The sequence below is a fragment of the Puma concolor genome, chromosome B3 (assembly GCF_028749965.1).
Source record: "Puma concolor isolate L17-30 chromosome B3, mPumCon1.1.hap2, whole genome shotgun sequence".
Taxonomy (NCBI): Eukaryota; Metazoa; Chordata; class Mammalia; order Carnivora; family Felidae; genus Puma; species Puma concolor.
In genome coordinates, this window is record NC_141672.1 from 108,481,074 (window position 1) to 108,506,676 (window position 25,603).

Below are 25,603 nucleotides of genomic sequence, written 5' to 3' on the forward strand. Positions count from 1 at the left end.
TTAAAAATAGCTATGAAAGGGGCGCCTGGGTGGCGCAGTCGGTTAAGCGTCCGACTTCAGCCAGGTCACGATCTCGCAGTCCGTGAGTTCGAGCCCCGCGTCAGGCTCTGGGCTGATGGCTCGGAGCCTGGAGCCTGTTTCCGATTCTGTGTCTCCCTCTCTCTCTGCCCCTCCCCCGTTCATGCTCTGTCTCTCTCTGTCCCAGAAATAAATAAAAAACGTTAAAAAAAAAATAAAAAAAAAATAAAAATAGCTATGAAATAATAGCATACAATACATTAATGAACTTTTAATAAAATAATTTTTAACATCCAGGAGAGAAAGTTGTTGAAAACAACATGAAAACCACTATCTATGTTTTCTCCTTTGAGTCAGTTTCCTCTGGATGCTTTTTCACAAATTCCAGTTCAGTTTTTAAAAATTTTGAAGTTGTTGATAAATATTTTTTAAAACATTTTTTAATGTTTATTTTTGAAAGAGAGAGACAGAGCATGAACAGGGATGGGGCAGAGGGAGAGGGAGACACAGAATCTGAAGCAGGCTCCAGGTTCCAAGCTGTCAGTACAGAACCCAACATGGGGCTTGAACTCAGGAATCATGACCCACAAGATCATGACCCGAACCAAAGTCGGATGCTCAACCAACTGAGGCACCCCATTAAATATTTTAACATTTTATATTGCAATCTTTTTAAGTGTTTCTTTTTTATAATCATTTAATCTTTTAATCCATTTAGTCCTATGTTGCTTTAGTCTGTTTGGTCAACTTACTCATTTACCAGTCCACATTAAAGAAGCTTGCTTTGACTATGCAATTTTCTACAGCTACAACCTAGCTTTTTAGTTAAGTAGATGCCAATCTTAGTTTAACAAAGTATTTCACTGTTTTTACTAATGGATCTTAATGAATAAGGTACCTTGATGCTTGTTGTTATATAGGTTTCAAAAGGTAAAATAAAAACCATGGTTCACTCATAACTTCCCAGGCTTGGGTAGGGAAAGATCTTCAAATTAATAATGACTTAACTTTTGATTTCATATCTCTTAATGCTTTAAGAGCAGTTTATCCCTCAACAACCTGTTTCTGAGTCTGTATTTAATTCTTAAGTATTTTCTACTCATTAAGCAAACTTGGAAAATGATTTTGAAAAAATGTTTTATCTCTTATACAGGAATTTCTTGTTAGAGCTGGAGTGTATACTGAATTAGTGAGTTCTGAACCATTACACATAGGAGAAATACAGGATTAGGTTTCTGTGAGCATCTGGTCACAATTTTATCAAACATTCAATACATAACCTTATTTTATGTGTGTTTCTGTTTAAAGACACTTTAATATATCTTGTTGATTTATTAACATTGAACTCAGAGCCAACAGCACTATAACTTATGCCTGAAGAAAGCTTATCTAACACATCTATTATATAAGGTACAGCCTTGTGCTTAGGAATACTAGACAACATGTAAGCACTATGCATGGGACCATTTTAAATATTAGGATCACCAAGAAAAAGCACAAAAATGCAAAAAAAGTGATAGGAAATAGACTGAAAATAAGACACTTGTTTACAGCGTGACAGCTGAAATAAGAAGGCAGATCATTCCTTCGCTCGGCCTTAGCGGGAAATCTATACATTTAGAGGCTCAGATTTTTTGCCACCCTGCTCATGTCCACAAATGGTTGTAAAAGCACCTGGAGTGTTGATTTGGGGGTTACAAATAGATTTTAGTTAGTAGGCAAATTCATAGACCTGGAATCATGAGTTATGATCAAGCTGTGTACTGACAGTTCCACTTTTGGTCCTGTAGGTAAATCTGTCTCCATGTTCTATATGCAGTTCATTTGGTTATTTAGAAAATTCAGAAAATTGTATTGCATGTCTACTGTATGTCAAGAACTGATTTAGGCATTACACATTATAGCAGTAAATAAAACACTGTAGGTTTCTATGCTCTCCTAGAGGTTACATCTTAGTGGTTCAAAGGAAACATAGAAAAGACAGTTGGAAAAAAAATTAATTATAGATTATAAAAACTGCCGTGAAAGAAATAAAAAGGGCAATGTGGGGGCGCCTGGGTGGCGCAGTCGGTTAAGCGTCCGACTTCAGCCAGGTCACGATCTCGCGGTCCGTGAGTTCGAGCCCGGCGTCAGGCTCTGGGCTGATGGCTCAGAGCCTGGAGCCTGTTTCCGATTCTGTGTCTCCCTCTCTCTCTGCCCCTCCCCCGTTCATGCTCTGTCTCTCTCTATCCCAAAAATAAATAAACGTTGGAAAAAAAAAAATTAAAAAAAAAAGGGCAATGTGATAGGCAGTAGTTGGTAGGAAGGGAGCTAGTTTAGGTAGAGTATTCAGGGAAAGCCTTTCAGAGGGAGTGAAGTTATAGCTCAGAACTGAACAATGAAAAGGAGCCCTGGGGCACCTGGGTGGCGCAGTCGGTTAAGCGTCCGACTTCAGCCAGGTCACGATCTCACGGTCCGTGGGTTCGAGCCCCGCATCAGGCTCTGGGCTGATGGCTCGGAGCCTGGAGCCTGTTTCCGATTCTGTGTCTCCCTCTCTCTCTGCCCCTCCCCCGTTCATGCTCTGTCTCTGTCTGTCCCATAAATAAATAAAAACGTTGAAAAAAAAAATTTTTTAAGCATGCTTATATATGTCCCGTAAACAGCTTTTACTGCTAGATTTACCTTCTACCAGCTATAATAAGGGACTGAAAGCTACTAGCAAAAAAGGCAAGGTATATCAGGTAGCTTTTCTAGAATATAACCTTTCTTCAGACCCTTGATTATAACCCTTAATTTGTGTTTCTCTCACTACCTTCTGTCATGGTTCCTAGGTAGTATATAAGTTGTCATTGAACAGAACTGAGGTTTTTCTTTTCTTGACTATTTTCATTGTCATTAATTTTTTTTATGTTATTTCTGATATCTTTGTACAATTAGGCACAGGAGAACAGCAGCTCCTTAAAGAAGAAGACAAAGTTTGTCAGTTTATACACAAAAGAGGGACAGGACAGGCTTGCAGTCCTGATTCCTGGTCGCCATCCTTGTGATTGCCTGGGCCAGAAGCACAAGCTGATCAATAACTGTCTGATCTGTGGGCGCATTGTCTGTGAACAAGAAGGTTCTGGCCCCTGCTTTTTCTGTGGCACTCTGGTAAATGTTTCTTTTATATTTTATTTTACTATCTTTTGGTTGAGTACATAGGGACATTCACATCCTTAGTAATTTCTTTTTTCTTAGGAAATTTCTTCCCTCAAATGTCCAGTAAACTCCAGTAGCAGGAATTCGATTAATCAAGAAACCAAGGTTATATCTTAGTACTGAGGACTGTTAGTGAGAAGAGTTTTGAGTATATATATTGTTGAAGGCTCCAAGTCTTGTACTATAACATAATCCTCAGGTTATTATAGCTTCTATTTCCAGGACAACTCATCTCCATCTTCGTTGTCTGACAGAATGATCTCAAGAGTGTGGTAGTAATGACTGTCTTACAAACACCCTAATGAGTTGTCTGCAAAGCTTATTCTGCCAGTTGAGCTGGTTGGCAGAAGCAATGGTGTTTGATGTTGGTAAAGGCATCCATTTTATATTTTGCCTTGTTTTCCCTTCTCTGGTGCCTTTTTACAGTACACTCAAAAACTAAGCTGAAAAAAAAAATAAGCTAGTAGTGGATGACCTGAAAAATATAGTATCTACAATAAAAAATATAAAATGAAAACATACATTCTTAAATCAGTAAATATCCTCTGATATGGGGCTTTCTGTAGAAAAACACCCTATAGCTGCTAGTGGGAACTTTGTGCCACTGCAGCAACCTCTAGGCAATTTCCATGTTTTCTGATAAGTCTTTTGAATCCTTAAATTCAAGAAAGAGTAACGTAAAGCAGATTGACCTTTGAAGTCTTGTAGTTTTATAAACTCAGTATGAAATTGGTTTGAAAAACTCCTTTTTTGCCTCCCTTATAATTGCAGTCATTTTGTAATAAATAGAACTTTTTCTTTGCTTAATATATTCATTATTTTATAAGTAGGTAGTATTCAAAGACAAATGAAATATGTATAGTATAAAAGACTAGTTTTCACTGGTGGCACTGTAATTTGCTTTTTCTGGTTCTTTCTAATAAGACATCTGTTTATAATTTCTTTTGTAAGACTTGGATTAAATGATTAGAACTGGAAGTCTTTTTTAAAAAAAAAAGTATTATATTTTTTCCCCAATATTCAATGATGGCAAATCTTTGTCCTTTGAAAGTAGGTTAGATTTTTTTTCTTTTTTTTTCTTTTTTTAGCTATCAAATCATTTAGGGACACTTCCAATGAGATCAATTTTTTCTATGGTTCACGTAAGAAGGGAAAAATCGAAAGAGACCAGGGCAAACTCATTTGGATTTGTATATTTTTGTTAGGTTTGGATAACAAAAAGCACCAATGGTCTCATTTTATTGCCATATCTCTTGTAATTTGAGGTTACTTTTTAGATATATTAAGACAAAATTAATGTAACTATTGGATCATGTGTCTTGTTCTTGTTACTTTATAGGTATGTACTCGTGAAGAACAGGATATTTTACAGCGTGACTCAAACAAAAGCCAGAAATTGCTGAAGAAGCTAATGTCAGGTAGGCAACAATGTTCTGATTGGATTACCATGGTGATTAATACATTTTGTTGTGTCTGTGATTGTTTTTCTTGTATACTGGTATGCAAGATGCAGTTTATTTACTCATTTATCCTACAGGTGTTTAAAAAAATTTTTTTTTATATTATTTTTTTTTGAGAGAGAGAGAAGTGGATAAAGGGCAGAGAAAGAGGGAAAGAAAGAATCACAAGCAGTCTCCATGCTGTCAGAGTAGAGCCTGATGTGGGGCTCGATCCTAGGATCTACAAGATCATGACCTGAGCCAAAATCAAGAGAAGGATGCTTAATTGACTGAAGCACCCAGGTGCTTCTCTCAGCATTTATTTTATATTTTTAAAAAATGTTTATTTATTTATTTTGTGCAAGAGAGAAAGAGTGCACATGAACAAGGGAGGGGCAGAGAAAGGGAGAAAAAGAACCCAAGCAGGCTCCATACTGTCAGCACAGAGCTCAATGCAGGGCTCAGTCTCTTGAAACGTGTGATTACGACCTGAGCTGAAAGCAAGAGTCAGAGGCGTAACCAGCTAAGCCACCCAGGCACCCCTACAAGCTTTTATTTATTTAAAAAGTGTTGGGGCACCTGGGTTAAGCGACCGACTTTGGCTCAGGTCATGATCTCGCGGTTTGTGAGTTCGAGCCCCACGTCGGGCCCTGTGCTGACAGCTCAGAGCCTGGAGCCTGCTTTGGATTCTGTGTCTCCCTCTCTCTCTGCCCCTCCCCCACTCATGCTCTGTCTTTCTCACTCTCAAAAATGAATAAATGTTACAAAATTTTTTTAAGTATTAAAGCCACATAACATTGAGTAAAAAACTAATAATATTGGATTATAACTGAGATAATAAAATCAATGTCCTGAATTAAATGAATAAGTTAATAAATAGGGGAGAAGGGTCAGCTTTTTCTTATAGAAAAATTCCAATTAATAATGCGAAGGAATGAGGGTTGTAGAAAATCGCCATTTAGAATACCACAGCAGTAGTAATTGCTACAGGCAAGATCCACCAATGGATGCTAAAACTGTTGGATGAAAAGTTAAAGAATAGCAGATTTGCAAAGTCATGAAAAACCAGGAAAGACCAAAGATTGTCACAGATTAGACGATAACTGAGGAGACATGACAAGTAACTGTAACGTAGGATCCTGAATTGGATCCCAGAACAGGAAAATAACATTAATGGAAATAATGTTGGAATCCAAATGAAGACTGTAATTTAGTTGATAGTATTATAGTAAGCTATATTACAAAGCTGTAGTCATCAAGACAGTATGATACTGGCACAAAAACAGACACATAGATAGAAAACCCAGAAATGGACCCACAACTATATGGTCAACTAATCTTTGACAAAGCAGGAAAGAATATCCTGTGGAACAAAGACAATCTCTTTAACAAATGGTGTTGTGAAAACAGTATGGCGACCTGCAAATGAATGAAATTGGACCACTTTCTTACACTGTACACAAAAATAAATTCAAAATGGATGAAATTCCTAAATGTGAGACAGGAAACCATCAAAATCCTACAGAAGAACACAGGCAACAACCTCTTTGACTTCTGCCAGAGTGACTTCTTACTACACACCTCACCAAAGGCAAGGGAAATAAAAGCAAACATGAACTACGGGCACTTCATCAAGATAAAAAGCTTCTGCACAGTGAAGGAAACAACAGAACTAAAAGGCAAACCACGGAATGGGAGAATGTACTTGCAAATGACTTCTCTGATAAAAGGTTAGTATCCAAAATCTCTACAGAACTTCTAAAGCCCAGCACTCAAAAAACATCACCCAGTGAAGAAATGGGCAGAAGACACGAATAGACACTTTTTCAAAGAAGACATCCAGATGGCTAATAGAGACATGAAAAGATGCTCAACATCATTCATCATCAGGGAAATACAAATCAAAACCACAGTGAGATACCACCTCACACCTGTCAGAATGGCTAAAATTAACAACACAAGAAACAACAGCTGTTGACAAGGATGCAGAGAAAGGGGAACCCTCTTGCACTGTTGGTGGGAATGCAACTGGTGCAGCCACCCAGATGTTCATCGACTGATGAATGGATAAAGATGATGTGGTATACATATACAATGGAATATTACTCAGCCATCAAAAAAGAATGAAATCTTGCCATTTGCAACAACGCAGATGTTAAGGGAGATAAGTCAATGAGAGAAAGACAAGTACTCTATGATTTCACTCATGTGGAATTTAAGAAACAAAACAGATGAATATATGGGAAGGAGGGGGAAAGAGGTGATAGGGAAACAAACCACAAGAGATTCTTAACTGTTGGGAACAAACTCTGGGTTGATGGGGAGAGGTGGGTGGGAGATGGGCTAGATGGGTGATGGATACTAAGGAGGGCATTTAATTGTGATGAGCACTGGGTTTGTACGTAAGTGATGAATCACTGAATTCTCCTGAAACCAATATTGCACGGTATGTTAACTAACTAAAATTTAAATTAAAAAAAAAGGATACGATTGTTAATTTCTTTTGATAATTGTACTATGGTTATGTGAGATAAGGTATTAGCATTAAGGGAAACTGACAGAAAGTTATATAGAACTTTTCTTTCTTTTTTTTTTTTTTTTTTTGCAACTCTTTTCTAAGTCTTTTTTTAATAATTTATTATTATTTTTTTTAGTTAGCCTATGTTTTGAGAGAGCACAGGGAAGGGGCAGAGAGAGAATCCTGAGCAGGCACCCCACTGTCAGTGCAGAGCCTGATGCAGGGCTCAAACTCAAAACCTGTGAGATCATGACCTGAGCTGAAACCAAGAGTCAGACACTCAACCAACTGAGCTACCCAGATGCCCTTTTCTTTGTCTCTTATAGTTGAAAAACACTTAATAAAAATTGTTAAGGACACGGGTGCCTGGCTGGCTCAGGCAGTGAAGCATGCAACTCTTGATCTTAGGGTTGTGAGTTCGAGCCCCACTCTGGGCACCTGAGTGAGTCAGTCAGTTAAAAGTCCAGCTTTCGATTTTGGCTCAGATCATGATCTCATAGCTCTAGCCCTGCCCTGAGCTCTTTGCTCTTAGCACAGAGCCTGACTCAGATCCTCTGTCCCCTTCTCTCTCTGCCTCCCCCCCCGTTCACATTTTCTCTCTCAAAAATAAATGAACATTTTTTCGGGGCGCCTGGGTGGCGCAGTCGGTTAAGCGTCTGACTTCAGCCAGGTCACAATCTCGCGGTCCGTGAGTTCGAGCCCCGCGTCAGGCTCTGGGCTGATGGCTCGGAGCCTGGAGCCTGTTTCCAATTCTGTGTCTCCCTCTCTCTCTGCCCCTCCCCCGTTCATGCTCTGTCTCTCTCTGTCCCAAAAATAAATAAAAAACGTTGAAAAAAAAATTAAAAAAATAAATGAACATTTTAAAAGAATAAAATTTTGGGGGGCGGCACCTGGGTGGCTCAGTTGGTTAAGCGTCCAACTTCAGCTTAGGGTAGCACAGTTGGTTAAGCATCCAACTTCATCTTAGGTCATGATCTCACAGTTTGTGACTTGGAACCCCAAATTGGGCGCTCTCTTGTCAGTGCAGAGCCTGCTTGGGATCATCTGTCTCCCTCTGTCTGTGCCCCTCCCCCACTCTTGCACACACTCTATTTCTCTCTCAAGAATACATAAACATTTGGGGCTCCTGGGTGGCTCAGTTAGTTAAGCATCCAACTTTGGCTCAGGTTGTGATCTGCCCATGGGTTCGAGCCCCACATCAGGCTCTGTGCTGACAGCTCAGAGCCTGGATCCTTCTTGGGGTTCTGTGTCTCCCTCTCTCTCTGCCCCTCCCCTGCTCACGTTCTGTCTCTCAAAAATAAATAAAACATTAAACAAACAAACATTACAAAGATCTTAAAAATATTTAAGGGCATTAAGAATAAAAAAAAAAAAATTTTAATGTTTATTTTTGAGAAAGAAAGACAGAGCATGAGTGGGGGAGGGGCAGAGAGAGAGGGAGACACAGAATCCAAAGCAGGCTCCAGGCTCCGAGCTGTCAGCACAGACCGATGTGGGGCTCGAACCCACGAGCCATGAGATCATGACCTGAGCCAAAGTCAGATGCTCAACCAACTCAGCCACCCACACGCCCCTAAAAAAATTTTTTTTGGATGTTTATTTATTTATTTTGAGAGAAATAACAAGCAGGGGAGGGGCAGAGAAAGAGGGAGACAGAGAATCCCAAGCAGGCTTTGCACCAACAACGTGAGCGCAGTTCAGGGTTTGATCTCATGAACCATGAGATGGTGATCCAAGCTGAAATCAAGAGTTGGTTGCTTAGCTGCCTGAGCCACCCAGGCGCCCCAGGACATTTTTAAAAGGAAAAACATTGTATCCATTACTTTCCACTTATGCAAATTTTTGTTTTTGCTTTAGTTCATAGTTTTGTTTTCTTTTTTTTTTTTCATTAAAAATTGGTTGGGGGGGCGCCTGGGTGGCTCAGTCGGTTAAGCGTCCGACTTCAGCTCAGGTCATGATCTCACGGTCCGTGGGTTCGAGCCCCGCGTCGGGCTCTGTGCTGACAGCTCAGAGCCTGGAGCCTGTTTCAGATTCTGTGTCTCCCTCTTTCTCTGACCCTCCCCTGTTCATGCTCTCTCTGTCTCAAAAATTAATCAATGTTTAAAAAAAAAAATAAAAAATAAAAATTGGTTGGTATTAGTGATCATAGTGTGTATAGGATTTTGTTTTCTTTTTTTTCTTTTGTTTTCATTTTTCTCTATTAGTATTTTATAATTTCTATGTTGCTATATATTCTTCACATTTATTGATTTTAGTGGCCCAAAATAGTCTATTAACTTGATTTATTGTAATTTGATCACCTACTTCCAGTTACTGAAAATTTTGACTCTTCAAAAATTATAAATATTACAATCACCTTTGTTAATATATCTTTCAATTTATTGCTTTGGGATAAATTCCCAAGAATGGGATTACTGAGTCAAAGATTATTTTGGTTTTTTGTTTTGTTTTGTTTTGTTTTTTTTAATTAATCTCTACACCCAACGTGGGGCTTGAATTCATAACCCTGAGATCAAGGGTTGCATGTTCCACCAAGTGAGCCAACTAGGCACCCCAAAGAAGATGAGTTTTATTTATTTACTTTTTATTTTTTTAAAGAATATTATTATTTTTTTTAAAACTGAAGTATAGTTGATACACAATGTTATATTAGTTTCAGGTATACATAACTTAGATTGTACATGTTATACTATGCTCACCACCACACATGTAGCTACCATCTGTCACCATATGATGCTATGAAAATACCATTGAGTAGATTCTGTATGCTGTACTTTTCTTCCTTAATCAGTCTGTGACCAGAAGCCTGTACCTCCCACTCCCATTCATACCTTTTTGCCTGTCTCTCAATCCATCTCCCCTCTGGCAGCCACCAGTTCTCTGCATTTAGGGGTCTGTTTCTGCTTTTTGTTTTTTTTTTTTAGATTTCACATATAAGTGAAATCATATGGTATTTGTCTTTAATATGATCATTTTTGACACTTAAAATGTATTTGCCACATTACTTTACCAAAATATTGTATCAGTCTACAACAGCATAATGACTAAAATCTGTCACTATTGAATTTTGACATTTCAAATATTTTTATTTTTGTAGTTAATTATTTTATTGAAGAGGTTGAACATTATCTCCATATTTTTTCAGTTAGAATTTCTTTAAGGTCATTATTATGAGAAAAGGTAGTTATAAATGCCTTTTTTTAAAAAAAATTTTAAAATGTTTATTTTTGAGAGAGAGAGAGAGACGGAGTGCGAGTGGGGGTGGGGAAGAGAGAGAAGGAGACAGAATCCAAAGCAGGTTCCAGGCTTCAAGCTGTCAGCACAGAGCCTGATGCAGGGCTTGAACTCATGAATCACAAGATCGTGACCAGAGCCAGAGTCAGAAGCCTAACCAACTGAGCCACCCAGGTGCCCCCTAAGTGTTTTTCTTATGTTCAGAACACAAGAATCTCTGTTTCTCTCTCTCTTTAGTCTTTTTTAAAAATGTTTATTTGTTTGTTAGAAAGCATGTACATGTGCTAACAGGGAAGGGGTAGAGAGAGGGATACAGAGGATCCGAAGCAGGCTCTGAGCTGTCAGCACAGAGCCGAATGGGGCTCGAACCCACAAACTGTGAGATCATGACCTGAGCCAAGTTTGATGGTTAACCAACTGAGTCCCTCATGCGCCCCTTTCGTTTTAATCTTAAGAGAGAGTTTTGATAGGAATTTGAACAGGCCTGGAGTTTAAAATAAGCATAAGGTCAGCCTTAATTATAGCCTCGTTGTTTTCCTAATGCATCTTAGATCTTGGCTTTATCATAATTCATGGCTCTCTTTTCTGTGATATATAGGTTTATGGTTTGCTGTCATGTAGGAGATGACACATGGGCTGAGGAATGAATGTGGGCTTTAGAGTTAGACCTAAGTTTAAATGTTGTTTCCACCTTTTAATTTCTGAGTGACTCAGTAAGTATATTATCGTCTCTAAACTTTAGTTTCTTTTTTTATAAAACAAAGATAATATAAACTGTCTTACACGGTTATTGGGAGAATTAAATAATATATATTAAGTGCCTTAGCATCTAATAAGTTTTCAGTATTAAAAAAAATTTTTTTTTATGCTTATTTTTGAGAAAGAGAGAGATCAAGCACAACCGGGGGAGGAGCAGAGAAAGGGAGACACAAAGTCTGAAGCATTCTCCAGGTTTTGAGCTGTCAGCACAGAGCCCAATGCAGGGCTCAAACCCACGAAATGTGAGGTCATGATCTGAGCCAAAGTTGGACGCTTAACTGACTGAGCCACCCAGGCGCCCTTCAGTATTCATTTCTGTCCCTTTCCTGCAATTTCTACTCTTTTTTTCTTCCATTGTCTTTTTTAATTTTGCTATGTCTAAGTATGTTTGTTTTTTTTAAGTTTATTTATTTTGAGAGAGATTGCGAATGGGGAAAAGGCAGAGAGAGGGAGAGAGAGAATCCCAAGCAGGCTCTGCACTGTCAGCACAGATCCCCACATGGGTCTCACACTCATAAACCATGAAATCATGACTTGAGCCCAAATCGAGGGTCAGATGGTTAACCGACTGAGATGCCCAGGCACCCATGAAAGTATGTTTAAAGGTTGTAGTCACCCCTACTTAATAAATCTTTTCCTTTACATGGCATTTTTATATTGTTTAACAGTTTGGTACCCTTAGTGATCCAAATTTCCACATGGGAAGAAGTGGATCCTAATGTTTCCTGAAAACCAATCTTGTGTGAAACCCTGCTTGGTGCTTAATAAGTAAAGCCTAGCACGTGTTATTTGTTTTTCATTGAAATGAAGGCTGTCAGCCATTTAAAACAGAGCCAGATCTTCTGATATTTTGTTCTTTGCTGCACAGTGATACAACTAATTTATATTACAGTCTGATACCATTTGGTTTCCTTATTGAATTTCAGGGACGGAGAGTTCTGGAAAGGTGGACATCTCTACCAAGGACCTTCTTCCTCATCAAGAATTGCGAATTAAGTCTGGTCTGGAGAAGGCTATTAAGCATAAGGACAAACTGTTAGAATTTGACAGAACTAGGTATGTGGTTAGAATAACAAATGGTAAGAAATAGAGTGGTCTACATATCCTGGCCATTAAAACATTATTCTGGAACTTGATACCTTTTTACAGTGAAGTATGAAAGATTCACAGCAAAAGAAGAGCTCTGCTACATAGGAGGCCTACATCTTGTTTTTGAATTCATGTTTGAGTAAGATAGGTTCCCATAAAGAGCATCTTACCCTGCAACATTATTAAATTTTTGCCAAATGCTAGTACTAGTATACCGCCAGAAAGTTGATTTGGGTTGACAGAATTCCCCAGTTGTTTTCCTTGCAGCCATTCATTCCATCAGTCACCATATGTTAGAGTACCTACCATGTGCAAACGACTGTGCTGGGCTCTGGAGGATCTATAAGAAATTGCTTCTGAAAGAGCATAGGTAGTGGCATATCCTGGGAAGGCCTGGTTTACCCTTCCCCTTCCCGTTAACACTAAATTTGTTTTCTGATTTAATGATCAGTGTATTAAAATGTCCCTAAATTTAGGGCAGATAAGGTGGCTCAGTCAGTTGAGTGTCCAACTCTTGATGTCGTCTCAGGTCTTGATCTCAGGGTCATGAGTTCGAGCCCTGTGTTGGGCTCTGCCAGACGTGGAGCCTACTTAAAAAAAAAAAAAAAAAAGTTCCTAAATAGGCTTTTACACTCCTACACTTTTGTCATTTAGCCCATTGACTTCTCTGTAGGAGACAATTTTATCAATTTGTTAGTTCATTTTTTCTTTCTCTTTCACCTTTTTCTGCTTTTAGACAAAATATGTATTGAAAGCCAGTTAGTGGTAAAAAATGTTTAAATAGGACTTATACATTCATTTCTCAAATGGCCATGTGGGAATCTGTGAGGGTCCTTGGAGAACCCTTAATCTCCTATGTATTGTAACTGACCTAGGAGTCTATTTCTGGCATTATAAGTTTTTGGTTAGACATACTTCCTCCTTCCAAACCCTTTGCTGTAAATCTGAGATACAACTTTGAAAGCTTTTTTTTTTTTTTTTAAACGTTTATTTATTTTGAGACAGCATGAACGGGGGAGGGTCAGAGAGAGAGGGAGACACAGAATCTGAAACAGGCTCCGGGCTCTGAGCAGTCAGCACAGAGCCCGACGCGGGGCTCGAACTCACAGACAGTGAGATCGTGACCTGAGCCAAAGTCGGACACCTAACCGACTGAGCCACCCAGGCGCCCCATAAAGCTTTTTTTTTTTTAAGTTTATTTATTTTTGAGATAGAGCAGGGGAGGGGCAGAGAGAGAAGGAGGGAGAGAATCCCAAGAAGGCTCCGTGTTGTCAGCGCAGAGCGTGACACTGGGCTCGAACTCAAGAACCGTGAGCTCATGACATGAGCCAAAATCCAGTCAGACACTGAATTGACTGAGCCACCCTGGCGCCTTGAAAGCTATTTTTCTTTTTAATTTTTTTTTTTTTTTAATTTACACCCAAATTAGTTACCATATAGTACGACAATGATTTCAGGAGTAGATTCCTTAATGCCCCTTACCCATTTAGCCCATCCCCCCCCCCACAACCCCTCCAGTAACCCTCTGTTTGTTCTCCATAGTTAAGAGTCTCTTATGTTTTGTTCCCCTCTCTGTTTTTATATTATTTTTGTTTCCCTTCCCTTATGTTCATCTGTTTTGTCTCTTAAAGTCCTCATATGAATGAAGTCATATGATACTTGTCTTTCTCTGACTAATGAAAGCTATTTCTGAAGTAAGCCCATCACAAGGTTTGTAACTCCTGTTCACTCAATATTTATTATTATTATTATTTTAATGTTTATTTTTGAGAGAGAGAGACCACGTGTGTGTGAGTTGAGGAGGAGCAGAAAGGGGAGCCAGAGGACCTGAAATGGGCTCCATGTTGACAGCAGAGAGCCCAGTGTGGGGCTCGAACTCACAAACTGAGATCATGACCTGAGCCAAAGTTGGATGCTTAATCGACTGAGCCACCCAAGCACCCCTACTCTTAATCTTTTAAGTATCACTTCTAGCCCTACTCAATAAAACTGTCATTAGAAATAGAATTAGCAATGGAGTACATTTCTTGGTAAATAGAAACTAGAAAAGGGTCTCTCTCCACAGATATTGCTCCTTTTCTTGTGTGTTCCAGGATACTAGTTTCATTATTTAGGTTCACATATAGGAGCAGGTTTCTCCTGAGCTCTCTGAAACTTCCCACTCTCAGTCTACTTTAAAACTTGTATAATTCCAGCCATGTCCTGAAAAACTGAAATCAGTATATGAATCTGATTTCAGTATTTCCCTATGCCTTTGTATATCACTAATTTGTAATAATTAGGCACAGAGTCAATTGTGACTGGATTTGTGCATTTGGAGTAGTCAGTTAACTTCTGTGAGCCCCACCCCAAGTTCATTATCTGTAGAATGAGAGAATTGGGTCATTAAAATTCCTTCTAGTTCTCAGTTTCTTTGTTGATATGATCTTAGAAATAGGTCTGATTGACATATCTTAGAATTTGATCCAGGGTTTTAGTGAGGGACAAGTGATAAGATTGGGGGGGCAAGGGGTAGAAACTGACATATAGTAGTAGTAGGGTAGTAGGATGTCCTAAGAGTAAGCCATGGGCCTTAAACTGTCCAGAATAGAACTCTTTAAGTTTCTAAGGGAAAGGCAGCAGTTGGGACTAGCAGGAATCGACTGGACCCCACTTGTTGAGGGACTAGGATAGTGAGTAAGCTGCCAAGACATGAACTCAGATGCAGCAAAACCAGGTGATAACCCAGTTATGGCTGGACTAGTGAGAAAGAGTTAGAAGAACAATGGATTGTGAGGCTGTGTCTTTTTTTACCTGAAGGTGAGATTAGTTTTATGAGCTGAGCTAGGCCTGCTGTGGGGATAAGGTACATGCCGAAGCTGGGGACCAAGCAGAGCTTGACCTTATTATGGAACTTTTTTGGGCATCTGTGTTTGAGATACTTTTCAGGATAGCAAAGAGTAAACTGCCTTAAAACAGTTTTCTGGTAATCAAGTCCCTGTTTTGTCAACAGGTAACCCAATTGACATGTGTTCTCTTTATCTCCTTAGCATTCGAAGGACGCAAGTCATTGATGATGAGTCAGATTACTTTGCCAGTGATTCTAACCAGTGGTTGTCTAAAATTGAGCGGGAGACCCTGCAAAAACGGGAGGAGGAGCTGAGAGAATTTCGACATATGTCTCGGCTCTCTAAGAAAATCACCATTGACTTTGCAGGCAGGAAGATCGTGGAAGATGAAAATCCTCTAGCAGAGTATCACAGCAAGTAAGTGGGCAGCACCAGAAAGGGTCTGGGAGGGGGCATTTTGTCTAAAAAGGATTTGCCCCCTCTCATGGATCTGTTATTTTTGTTGATTTTAAAAATAATACATTCATTTGGAATAGAAAAATGTAAGAGTGGCTAAGAAAATTTTGAAAATGAACAGTGAGGGTAACTTTTCCAGATAATTACTATAGTTTGATAAAAAACTTTTTAAACAATGAGGTGCCATTTGGGCATGGGAATGTAAAGGAATCCAGAACAAAACCTGCATTGTATGTGTTTGTGTGTATACATGTGTAAATTAGTAATTAAAGCAGGTAGCATTTCTAAATAATAAGGAAAGGGTTAAATACATGCTGGGATGATTGGCCACCAGCTTGGGAAAAATTGATATTCAATCTCTATTTCAAACCATACTGTGATAATAAGTTTGGCTAAATGGTTAAATGTAAAAGAGGTAAAAGGATCAGAAATAAATAAAGAAATGCAGGAGAATATAGATACAGTCTTGGTGTAATAAAGTATTTTTTTTTTTTTAAGTTTGTTTATTTTTAGAGAGAGCATGCGTGCGTGTGTGGGCACAGGGAAATGGCAAAGAAAGGGAGAGACAGAGAGTCCCAAGCAGGCCCTGTGCTGTCAGCACAGAGCCTGACTCAGGGAGTCAGGGCTCCATCCCATGAACCATGAGACCATAACCTGACCTGAGATCGAGTCCAACACTTAGCTGTGTGAGCCACCCAGGCGTCCCATAGCTCTTTCTAAGCAAAATACACAACCCAGAAGACAAAAAGACGAGATGTCAAAAAAATGTTTTAATGTTACTTATTTTTTTGAGAGATAAAGAGTGTGCGTGGGGGAGGGGCAGAGAGAGAGGGAGACACAGAATCCGAAGCAGGCTCCAGGCTCCAAACTGTCACCACAGAGCCCTATGTGAGGCTCTACTGCATAACTGTGAGATCATGACCTAACCTGAAGTCGGAAGCTCAACCAATTTAGCCACCCAGGTACCCCTAAGACGAGATATTTTAAATAAAGTAAAAAAATGCTACCAAGCTGAGAGAATATTTTAAACATTTTTAAGTCAAAAGAGGAAGATCTATAGTATGTAAAGACCTGCAAATTAAAAGAAACATACCAAACAATCCAGTAGAAAGACGAGCGAAGCCTAAGGACCATTTACAGGTGAAGAAATACAAATGACCAATAGAAATTAAAAAAAAAAATTTTTTTTTAATGTTTCTTTATTTTTGAGAGAGAGAGAGAGAGAGAGAGAGACATAGTATAAGCAGGGGAGGGACAGAGAGAGAGGAAGACACAGAATCCAAAGGAGGCTCCAAGCTGTCAGCCCAGAGCCTGATGCGGGGCTTGAGCTCACAGACCATGAGATCATGACCTGAGCTGAAGTCGGACACTTAACCGACTGAGCCACCCAGGCCTCCCGGCCAATAGAAATTTTTAAAAAAATGTTCAACTACTGGGGCGCCTGGGTGGCTCAGTCGGATGAGTGTCCGACTTCAGCTCAGGTCACGATCTCACAGCTTGTGAGTTCGAGCCATGTGTCAGGCTCTGTGCTGACACCTCGGAGCCTGGAGCCTGCTTCGGATTCTGTGTCTCCCTCTCTCTCTGCCCCTCCCCACTCGCATTCTGTCTCTCTCTCAAAAATAAATAAACATTAAAAAAAAATTTTTTTTAAAAGTTCAACTAGGGGCATATGGCTGGCTCAGTCAGAAGAGCATGTGACTCTTGATCTTGGGGTTCTGGGCTCAAGTCCCATCTTGGGTGTACAGATTACTTAAATAAAACTTTAAGCAATAAATAAATAAATAAAATGTTCAACTAGTTATAAGGGAAATGGAGATTTTATTTATTTATTTATTTATTTTTTAAATATTTTTTTCAACGTTTTTTTATTTATTTTTGGGACAGAGAGAGAGCGCGCATGAACGGGGGAGGGGCAGAGAGAGAGGGAGACACAGAATCGGAAACAGGCTCCAGGCTCCGAGCCATCAGCCCAGAGCCTGACGTGGGGCTCGAACTCACGGACCGCGAGATCGTGACCTGGCTGAAGTCGGACGCCCAACCGACTGCGCCACCCAGGCGCCCCAGAAATGGAGATTTTAAAACAATGTATCATTAAATTGGCTGAAATAAAAAGTACATATATACAAAATACTACATGCATAGTCTGTGAGTATAGGAAAATGAATATGCTCTCTTACTGTAGATGGGACTATTAAAATGGTACAGCCTCAATGCCAAGAGTAAATCCTAATGTAAATTATGGATTTGGGGTGACAATGTGTCAGTGTAGGTTGATTAATTTTAACAAATGTACTACTCAAGTGAGGAATGGCTGATAATGGGAAGGTATGGATGTGTGGAGTCAGGGAGCATATGAGAAATGTGTGAACCTTCTGTTCAGTTTTGCTGTGAACCTAAAACTGCTCTAAGAAATAAAGTCTCATGAAAAATTCCCATCATGGCCAATTTCAAGTTACCAACATGAAGTCACTGAACATAGAGTTCAGAGACATGTGTATTGGCTCCAGCATAGCACTGAAAAGAAAGCACAGGATTTTCCTGTTTTTTGTTTTGGAAATGGTGTCTGTCTGTCTGTATGTCTGTCTCTCTCTTTCTCTCTCTCTTCCTCCCTCCCTCTCCACCCCCCTTTCTATTTCTTTCTCTCTCTTCCTCTCTCCCTTTCCCTCTCCACCCCCTTTCTCTCTCTCTCTCCCTCTCTGTCTCCCCCTCCATCCCCATCCCCTTCCCCTTCTCTTTCATTCTCTCCCTTCCCCTCATTCTCTCTCCCTCTCTCTTCCTCCTTCCCTCTTTGTCTCCCTCCCTCCCCATCCCTCCTTTCTCTTCTCATCCTCTCCCCACCCCTCTTTCTCTCTCTTTCTCTCCCCCCTCCCCCCCCCCACAATTGGATATTGGTAAACATAGTAATGCTTTCCACAAGGTTCAGTTTTGGCCTTCTCTTTCGGATCTGCCAAATCCATTGTAGAATTTTCCTAAACAAAGGTTGTTCTCTCCATAAAAGAAATTCTACCACTAGCTTCAAAATAATTATTTGTTCTTACCTATTACGTATGTGATATGTAAACATAAAGAAAAAAAGTAAAATTATTTTTTGGTGATGGGTTTAGGAATTTTTCTTTTTTTTCCCATTAATTTGTATTTTCCAGTTATAAATTACCTTTATAATAAGTTATTTTTATGTTCAATAAAAAGTACATACAGCCCTTTAGAAGTTAAATTGGACAGTATCTCAAATTGTATCTTAAATTATGCATACTTTTTGACTTACCAGCTATAACCAGGTAGTAAGATACTAGTTTCTTCATCCCCTTCTCAACATTTAAAAAAAAACATTTGCTCTTCTCACATACAAAAAATTGTATTTATTTTGTGAAAATTTTTATTTATATTTCTTTGTTTTGGTTGTATGCTGGTAAGTCTGAACATTCTAAAAATGTACTGATTAGCTATTTGTATTGCTTCTTGTATAGGTTCTAGAGTTGTAGGTACATTTACCATTTATTATATTTCAAAATTATTTCCTTCTTCAGATCCCACTGTCCCCACCCTATTTTATTTAGACTCCCCTCTTCCCTCAAGATTTTTGGTTTTTTTCTTCTTTCTTTCTCTCTCTTTTTCTTTTTTAGCTTTATGCCTGTTGTGTTTCTGCTTTTTCCTTGGTTTAGAAATCTCTCCCACAATCTTTGCCTTTGAAATGTCTACCTACTTGGTACAACACATGGGATTATAATAATAATCATTGTAATAACTCTCTCATAGTAGCACTACATCCTTCCATGTTTTGTTCATCATCTTCATAGCTATCTTAAACCTGCCATTTAGATTCAAAGCTTCTTGAAGGCAAGAACCATGTTTTCCATACCTTATTTAAGTCGCCTTGCGTATAAAAGGTTCCTAACAAATATCTTTGGTCTTTTCTACTGGTAAAATCCTTTCATTATGTTGTGTCTCAGAATTATCATTATCCACAAACATTTGTCAAGCATCTGGCAGGGACATGGAGTATAGCAGTAGGTAATGTAGAGGTACTGGATAGAATAAGATACAGTTCCTCTAAGATCTGTGATCTCCTACTACCCTAGGATTAGTTCTACAGTCTTTAAATGGAAATCATCACATTGTTTTGTAAATTTAGAGCCAAAATAATTAGCAAACCATGGGCACAGGATAACATGGGATGTATGTGCTGTTTGATTTTTAAAATATTTTTCAATATGTATTCATCTTTGAGAGAGAGAGAGACAGAGCATGAGTGGGGAGGGACAGAGAGGGAGACAAAGAATCCAAAGCAGGCTCCAGGCTCTGAGCTGTCAGCACAGAGCCCAATGTGGGTATCAAACCCACAAACTGTGAGATCATGACCTGATCTCAACCTGAAGTTGGACCCTTAACTGACTGAGCCACCCAGGCACCCCGATGACTATTTAAATAGTAGGTGCTATAGGACTTCAGAGAAAGGAGTAAGCACTTTTGTGCTGGGCCAGTAGAGGACCTTACTACAACTTCTGGACCTTGAAACAAGGATAGAATCTAGGTCAGCCTGGAGGAGTGGAGAGGGCCTCCTGAGTGTGCAGAGGAGTAATGGAATGTGTTGAGTAAATAGGCTGCTATAGGATAAATAATCTGCTGTAGGTCAGACTATTTCTAGGCAGCTGTTCTAATCTTGGCATTTTTAGTAATCCTGTTAAACAGATGAATGATTGTAGTGTGCCCTACCTATTTTCTTAGTGTTCTGGAACTTTTACTAATTCGTATTCCTTAGGGTTCTTGGAGTGAAGAGAAGGAAGTTGGTGGTGGGGAGTAGGAAAGTTCATCCATGGACCCCTCTTTGAATTTCAGATTTTCTCATTGTTGAAGGATTTTATGTTGTGGTAAGTAAGGATATTCTGAGCATAGAACATTACCAATTATTTCATCCTTTGGTTTGTCATCACAGACTAGATGAGACAATACAGGCAATTGCCAATGGAACCTTGAACCAACCACTCACCAAATTGGATAGATCTTCTGACGAGCCTTTGGGAGTTCTGGTGAATCCCAACCTGTACCAGTCCCCTCCCCAGGTTAGTGGACCTTTGCTGTAACTGGTAATGAGAGGAGTTTGGGCCCCGATATTTCTCCTTTCAAGTGTGCCTCTTTCATAGGCTTTAGATATCAGTGTGCTCTTTCACACACCCACCGACCTTATTTTCTGTCCCCAGTTTTTTCCATTATTTTGCAATACTTCTTACAAGTTGGCCTGCATTATCTTCTGAGTATTTCCCAAGAGAGGGTTTTGTTAAATAAGAGATTGAGACAATAATCCCATGGTTCTTTTGTTGATGTTTTCTCTACCTTTTATAGAATATGGGTAGTCCCATAGAGTGGTGTTTTAAATTAATACGTTCATTGTTGTCATTCATTTTTCCATCATATCATTGAGCATCTATTATGTGCATTCATAATAGTAAGTGACAAACTGTATGTTGCTTCTATCCTCAAAGAACTCATAGACTAGTAGGAAGAAAAAAATCACATAAGCAGTTCTAATATAAATAGAGATATAAATAAAGTATGGTGGAAACCCAGAGAAGGGAAGTACCACTTCCAGTTGAGAATAAAAGAAGCTTTAATAGGGAAGCTACATTCATTAAAAGGAAATATCCAAGAAAATGGGTGTTTGGGGATGGTGGGGAAAAAAACATTCCAAGCAGACTGAACTGTAGGAATAAAGCATGGGTACATGAAAGCATGGCCTGTATATTTATGGAAAAATGAATGTAGGCTGCGTAGATAGTGGTTATCAAAGGGATTATCCTGAGAAACAGACTAAGGTTAGGTAGGTAGAACCAAATCACTAAAATGTTTAAATGTTTAGCAATTTTTCATATTTTTATTTTGTATATAAATGTGTGCCATAGAAAGTTCTTTTCGCAAAGAGATGCAGTCAGAGCAGTGCTTTAAACAGCCTAACTGTAGGTACTTGTTCAGCACTTTACACATGCCAGCTTCTTTGCCAGGTGCTAGAAAATTAAAAGGTAAAGGCCCAGCTCCTATCCTTAAAGACTTAGTGGGGAAACATGTTTGAATACAAATAATTTGAATTCCTTAAGATAGTTTCATATAATACTATATGTTAATTCTACTTCAATTAAAAAAAAAGTGCAATGATAGACACATGTTGTGCATAGAGTAGGACTTTAGGAAAGTGTTCATAAACACTCTAGGAGTCACAAAAGAAATAGTGTTTGAGAGAAGACTTACAGGATGAATAACAATTTCCAATGAGACAAATCTAGGGAGGAAATTCCAGGAAATTCATGTACAAAGGTTCAGCAGTTTAGGAGTATTGTAGGTTTGGTAGAACCAGAGGTAATTAAGTATTGTTAGAAGCTAAGATGAAAAAAAAAGTTGAGATGGACTAGTGGGTGTATTAGTTTCCTAGGGCAACCATAACAAAGTCTCACAACTAGTTGGCTTAAGACAACAGGAATTTATTCTCTCACAGTTCCTTAACACCAAAATCAAGACGTTGGCAGGCCCAGACATTCCCCGCAAAGGCTCTATAGGAGAATGCTTCCTTGCCTATTTGAGCTTCTCCTGGCCCCAGGCATCCCTTGGTTTATAGCGGGTTCATTGAAATGTCTGCCTTTGTCTTCACATGGTCTTCTTCCCTGTTTTTGTCTATGTGTTCTTTTTTTTTCATAAGGACAGCAGTCATTGGATTTGGGGTCCACCCTAACCCAGTATGACCTAATCTTAATTTGATTACATCTGCAAAACTATTTCCACATAAGGTCACTTTCACGGGTTCTGGGTAGATGTAAATTTTAGGGGGGGATACTACTCAACCCAGTACAGTAGGCAGCATCTTACCATGAAAGGCCTTATGTCTCATGCTAAGGAGTTTGGTTTTATTTCAAAGTAGGCAAAGAGAAGTCCTTAAAGAATTTTAGTAGAAGATTGGCATGACTTCCATGCCTGTATAGAGATTCGAGGGAGGAGTAAGACTAAAGCAGGGAATTTGCTAAGAAGGTTATTGCAGTAGTGTAGTGGGGAGCTGATGAGGGCCCAGGTTAGTGTAGTAACACTAGTAGGACAGTAGAGAGTTACTTAAAGGCTAAAAATGTAGATGAGACCAGTTAGCCGGCTCTGTAATAATATTAGTGAAAGATAAGAGGTTAATTTGAGAAAGTGGATGTGGGAATAGAGAAACAGGTAATATAAACTGTAACTGTAGTAGAGATAAAACAGTGAATGTGGACCTCAGAATTGTTCAAGTACCAACATGTTTATGAAATCACTTATTTCCCCTGTAATGGATGAGTCCTTCCTCTATATTCCCAGTTAAGGGCTTCTATCCCCAGGTAGTATTTACTTAATTCTGCTTTATATTTTGGTTAGCTATTTATGTGTTTTTCTTCTACTAGGATCATAAGTGCCTTGAAAGAAAGAACTGTACCCTTTTTATACTTGATGTGCTTTTCACATGATCAAGTACTGAATAAATGTGTTTTTTTAAGATACGAAGCAGTTGATTAGAGTCATAAAATTATATTACATTAAGATTGTTAAAGATCAATTTAGTCCAACCCCATCATTTTATAATTGAGAAAACTGAAACCTTTAGAGGTTAAATGATTGCTTAGAGTCTCTAAACTACCATTCTAGTTTTTCCCCCTATAAATTATCAAACAAGTCAAAAAATTAAGACAACTAACCAAAAACTTCATCTTAATAAAGACCTTTTTTTTTTTTTTTAAATTTTGAAGACTTTCAGTCTTCTTGTTCTGGAACAAACACGAATCTTTGTCATTCTGTGACAGAACTGCCAGGACACATCAGTTTTCTATATTACCACTGTCCTATAATTTTCTCTTCTTTTCATGTAATGGGGGGCTTGTTTCAGTAATTCTCCATCCTTTCTGTAAAAGACAGGTTGTTCCTTTCAGGGTAAGAGAGTATATCTTGCATCCAGCAATCATAACTACTGCCCCTGATAGCATCTGATTGGCTTTTTCACGGTCCCAACATGTGACTCTGCCTTTAAGCACATGAAAGGTGTGTGGACCAAAATTTGGAACCTTCATTTAATGCAATTATGTTGGGAAATTGTCCAGAATGGATTATGGATCATTAATAAGTTTACAGTAGAAGTAATTACAGACCTTATACCTGGTCTGCTTGTTGTATTTTTGCTGGAATTAGGAATCTACATATGGAGATTTCAGCATTCTAATTATCTTTTAAGATAGGACCTTGTTATCATATCTACAACTCCTTCTGAATTTATACCTACACCTTTTATGTCCTTGTTTCAAACAAAGGTGGGATAAACTTTAAGAAAATGTGCCCAGTATGATTTCCTCATTGTTAGCAGTCATCTCATTTTGTATACCTACCCCAGGTTCTTCCCTTGTCAGACAGAACTGTATGTTTGGTTTCTTTTTTGTGTAGTGGATAGACCAGACAGGTGCAGCCTCACAGAAGAAGGCTTTCCATTCAGGAGGATCGGAACTAGAATTGAACTCCTATCGGCACCAGTTGCGAATCCAGGACCAAGAATTTCAGGAAGGCTTTGATGGTGGCTGGTGCCTCTCTATGCATCAGCCCTGGGCTTCTCTGCTTGTCAGAGGGATCAAAAGGTAAGGACGGAAATGAATCTTGCCAGTGGAAGATTTTACAGTGACATAAACTTGATTTAGAATTATGGATTAGAATTCATTTTCCCCAATATAGTGATGATTTATAATACTCTTCAGCACATAGAAGTTTAAGCAGTATATTCATGTTACTGATTTGGTAGTAGTGTTTTTACTGAATAGCTTAAAAAAACCCTGAGGTTAGAAAGGCTAAGGATCCTAGTCTAAAAAAAGAATAAAATACCAGTTTTTCCATCTTCAGAAGGAAGTCTCTTGACAAAACTTCTCTTGGCTTTGCCTTTGGAATATAGTATTCAGCAACATTAATGGTTTGATCTTATTTGAAATGCAGTTTTTATGGCTATTTATTAATTTTTTTAAGACAACAGCCCAACTGTGTTTTTTTCTTTCATATATCTATGTACTAATCTGACTAATCATATGAAAAACTACTTGTCTAGAAAAATGGGGGATTTAAGAGTTAAGTTGCTTTATTACAAGGTTGAGTGGTTGTACCTATTCATGATGGTTAGAACTTAATGTTCTATGGTTTCATGTTTCTTCTCAATTCAATTTTATTTTATTTTTTAATTTTTTTATTAAAATTTTTTTTTAAGGTTTGTTTATTTTTGAGAAAGACAGAGTGTGAACCAAGGAGGGACAGAGAGAGAGAGAGAGAGAGGGACACACAGAATCTGAAGCAGGCTCCAGCCTCTGAGCTTTAGTGTAAGACCCTATCCCACAAACTGTGAGATCATAACCTGAGCTGAAGTCAGACACTTAACTGACTGAGCCACCCAGGTGCCCCTATTTTATTTTAAGTTTTTTATTTATTTTTGAGAGAGCTCAAGCGGGGGAGGGGCAGAGAGAAGGACAGAGGATCTGAAGCAGGCTCCGCACTGACAACAGCAAGCTGGATGTGGGGCTTGAACTCAGGAACCATGAGATCATGACCTGAGCTAAAGTTGGACGTTCAACCAACTAAGCCACCCAGGTGCCCCGCTTCTCAATTCAATTTTAAAAAATATTTTTTTCAGTGCATCTGGCTGGCTCAGTTGGTAGAGCATGTGACTCTTGATCTTGGGGTTGTAAGTTAGAGCCCCACGTTGGGTATAAAGTTACTTAAAAATAAAATCTTTAAAAAAAATAAAAAAATAGTTTGCTTTTATAGATATAAATAGAAAATTGGAAAATACGGTGAAGTAGCTAGAAAGAGAAAGATCGCCTATAATCCCACCACTTAGAAACACCTACTTTTAGAATTTTAGAGGGCTTATTTATATTTATTTTCCTGTGCTGTTATATAGTAAGGTAATAAAATATATTTAGTATTTTATTTCTTTCACTTATCATTACAACATACTCGCTTTCTCCCTTTTTTTCCAGTTTTATTACACTTTAATTAACAAATAACATTGTATTAGTTTAAGTTATACAACATAATGATTTGATATATGTATATATTTT

General features: G+C 38.7%; 1 protein-coding gene across 4 annotated transcripts in view; it reads left to right on the forward strand.

Annotated features, from left to right (window-relative positions):
- TRIP4 (thyroid hormone receptor interactor 4) overlaps positions 1 to 25,603 on the forward strand; it is a 66,438-nt gene that overhangs the window by 11,617 nt on the left and 29,218 nt on the right. For all 4 annotated transcript variants that reach the window (XR_015252706.1, XM_025919557.2, XM_086710925.1 and 1 more), the window contains exons 4-9: positions 2,935 to 3,147; positions 4,535 to 4,613; positions 12,072 to 12,201; positions 15,264 to 15,479; positions 20,452 to 20,578; positions 23,952 to 24,139. Coding sequence is in view for 3 of the 4 variants with exons in the window: in XM_025919557.2 (XP_025775342.1) it covers positions 2,935 to 3,147; positions 4,535 to 4,613; positions 12,072 to 12,201; positions 15,264 to 15,479; positions 20,452 to 20,578; positions 23,952 to 24,139 (953 nt within the window). In the remaining variant the exon portion in view is untranslated. The remainder of the gene's footprint in view (positions 1 to 2,934; positions 3,148 to 4,534; positions 4,614 to 12,071; positions 12,202 to 15,263; positions 15,480 to 20,451; positions 20,579 to 23,951; positions 24,140 to 25,603) is intronic.